The sequence below is a fragment of the Juglans microcarpa x Juglans regia genome, chromosome 7D (genome assembly GCF_004785595.1).
Source record: "Juglans microcarpa x Juglans regia isolate MS1-56 chromosome 7D, Jm3101_v1.0, whole genome shotgun sequence".
Taxonomy (NCBI): Eukaryota; Viridiplantae; Streptophyta; class Magnoliopsida; order Fagales; family Juglandaceae; genus Juglans; species Juglans microcarpa x Juglans regia.
In genome coordinates this window covers 25,818,169-25,820,785 of record NC_054606.1, presented here as the reverse complement: position 1 = coordinate 25,820,785, position 2,617 = coordinate 25,818,169, and the positions used below count along the sequence as shown (strand labels likewise).

Genomic DNA, 2,617 nt, shown 5'->3' with positions numbered 1-2,617 from the left:
GATTGCGTAAAGGTAACTAGATTACATTAAGAATAATTCTACATACAATTGTAAAGTGTATAAAGATCGCATAATTTTTATGAAAAAGAGTAGGTTAACTATTAAAAAATTAATTTTTTCTTTTTTTTATGTGGGTCATATGTTTTATTTATTTTTTTAAAGAGATTACGTAACGGTTACACAATTTATAATTATAAATATTTTTTTCTTACATTAATTATTATATGTAGGAACCTGATCATCATCATTTGGGGTACTTCGATGATCCTTAGATCGCGCGCTCTTATCATGATCTTCAAACGAGAACGTTGTTGGTGCATCTACTGATCTTATCTTTTACAAAGAGAGAATCACTACATGCTAAATATTAATTTATGTTAACGAATGATCGAGCTCACAGTTTAATTCGTGCATTGTACAATAAATACTCCTTTCTTATTTTTTTCTATGCACCCAAATCGATATACTCACATCAGCTAGCTAGCTAGGCCAAAGATCACCCCATGTACACAAACCAAATAATTTCAAACCAATTTCCCCTGCTTTATCCCCCTCCATGCACATGCACTTTTTCCCTCAAGGCTCAGCCTTTTAACTTTTCTCCCCCAGTACACCATGCAGCAAGTCAATATTTTTGGCCTAATGAATTAGATATGGAAAAAAGGAAAAAAAAAAAAAAAAAAAAAAAAGATATGGTGGGACCTGATCGCCCATACATTTGCATGTACACTTTACTAGGTAGCTAGACCCCTATTTTTTTTTTTTTTTCCTTGCATGATCATGTTCATGATCTTCTAACTTAATTAGTTAATTTCCATGTCGGTGAAAAGGGTTTTTCCCATTTGTATGAGGCTGATCCTTGAATTGTCAAGTTCGCTTTTCTTTTGGGATTCAACAATATCATCAAAATCCTGATCTTCGTGCTCTTCTTCCCTTTTCAATGTAACATACTCTACCTTCTCACCGTAAGCTTTAACCAAAACCAAATAAAAGCACACTGTAAAAATGGTGAATGCAATCAATAACCAGCTAAATAGAATGTTTGTCAATGACTTGGCGCGATGATTGGCTTCCTCTCCGGTGCACTTGACCTCTTTGTGACCGTCCTCATCGTTAATGAAGCAACCTTTAGGAATGAATGCCGGAGTCCAAAGCATAAATCCCGTTACTATAAACCAAATGCCTTGGAGTAATATGCTGGCTGACCTTACAAAGCTGACCAAGAAACTCTTAGGGAGACCAATTCCCATAAGAGTAGTGGCCAAAGAAACAGTGGTAACAATTTGTAGAAGCAAGTGGTATTGGCCTTCCGGGCCCCTGTGATCAGATGAGTGAAGGTAGAAAAGAAGAAGCTCTTGTGCAAAGGCTATGGAACCGAGCAACATGGTTAGCCCGTACTGAGGAGCTTTGGAGCCAATACGATCGAGAACTATAGCAAGCACCGCATAGACTAAGAGAGTCATTGAGATGGAAGCGTGCTCGAAGTTACGGAGATGGTGGGAGGGGATGGTTCCATCAGGGTCAAACGGTTGGTGTCGGTCCGGGCCGATGAAGAGCTCCGCGGATATTGAGGCACAAGAGCCTCCAATGATAAAGAAGAGTTCCAAGTACTTGAATCTTGAGGTGGGAAACCAAGGACTAGAGGTATAAGAAATTGGGCACCGAGCATGGAGCTTAATGTTGTTAAAGAGGTGCCATAATCCAATGACAAAAAAGCCAAAGCCTGGCAAAACATGTCCCACCATGCTACCCATCTTCTTGTGAGAAGGTTTTCCTTCTTGCTTGTTGTCCTTGGAGGGAGAGCAGAAAAGGGGTGGTTTTCAGTCGCTGTTGAGAGAGAAACGGGGCAAGCACAGAATAAAAGAGAGAGAGAGAGATCGGGGGGTGAAGGATTGGGGGGAAGAGGGGGGTTTTATGAGTGTTTGAAAATTGAAATTCCAAGGACTTAATTCGTACTTTGAGAAGGGTAAATATTATTTTAGTAATTTGACACAATTATTTATGTACAAGATTCTTGCTTACGAGTCGGTATATAAATTATTAATAGATCATGCAGTACTACTTAATTATTTACCAATTATTACAAAATGAAATTAATTGTGCTAGGTAGCTAGCTAGCTGCACAATGATTTCTACAGTTAATGTACCTTTAATATAATGCATGCGTGTAGCTTGTCACAAAGTTTGGCCGGGAGGATTGTACGTTCACATGATTCACCAATCCACCTATATATATATATATATATATATATATATATATATATATATATATATATATAGGAAAATACTACTTTACCTTCTCATTTTACTCACTTTATTTGATCGCTAGTTAAAATTTTTTTTTTTTTACTTAATGATTAAAAAAGTGATTTTAAATGTATTGGTATATTTTTTTTATTTTTAAAAAATATTTAAATGTATTAGAAAAATATTAAAAATAAAACAAAAAATAAAACATTTTACAGCCCAGCGATAATATAGGACGGCATAGCAACCACACCCTATATATATATATATATATAGATAGATAGATATATAGCTAGCTAGATATAGTTGTACTCTGGCTTGTGTCTCAGTTAGATGATCGATCATCTATTATGATTAATTTATAATGTCT

The 2,617-nt window shown here is 35.8% G+C and overlaps 1 protein-coding gene across 1 annotated transcript; it reads right to left on the bottom strand.

Moving 5' to 3' along the window:
- Nucleotides 1–417: 417 nt before the first annotated feature.
- On the bottom strand, nt 418–1,876 carry LOC121239656 (transmembrane protein 45A-like). Its single transcript, XM_041136928.1, has one exon. The coding sequence runs from the start codon at nt 1,752–1,754 to the stop codon at nt 804–806; it is 951 nt and encodes a 316-aa protein (XP_040992862.1). The 5' UTR covers nt 1,755–1,876; the 3' UTR covers nt 418–803.
- Between the last annotated feature and the right edge of the window lie 741 nt (nt 1,877–2,617).

What these genes read in the sequence shown, in the direction of transcription:
- LOC121239656 (XM_041136928.1), bottom strand. Translation starts at nt 1,754, where the DNA reads ATGGGTAGCATGGTGGGACATGTTTTGCCAGGCTTTGGCTTTTTTGTC.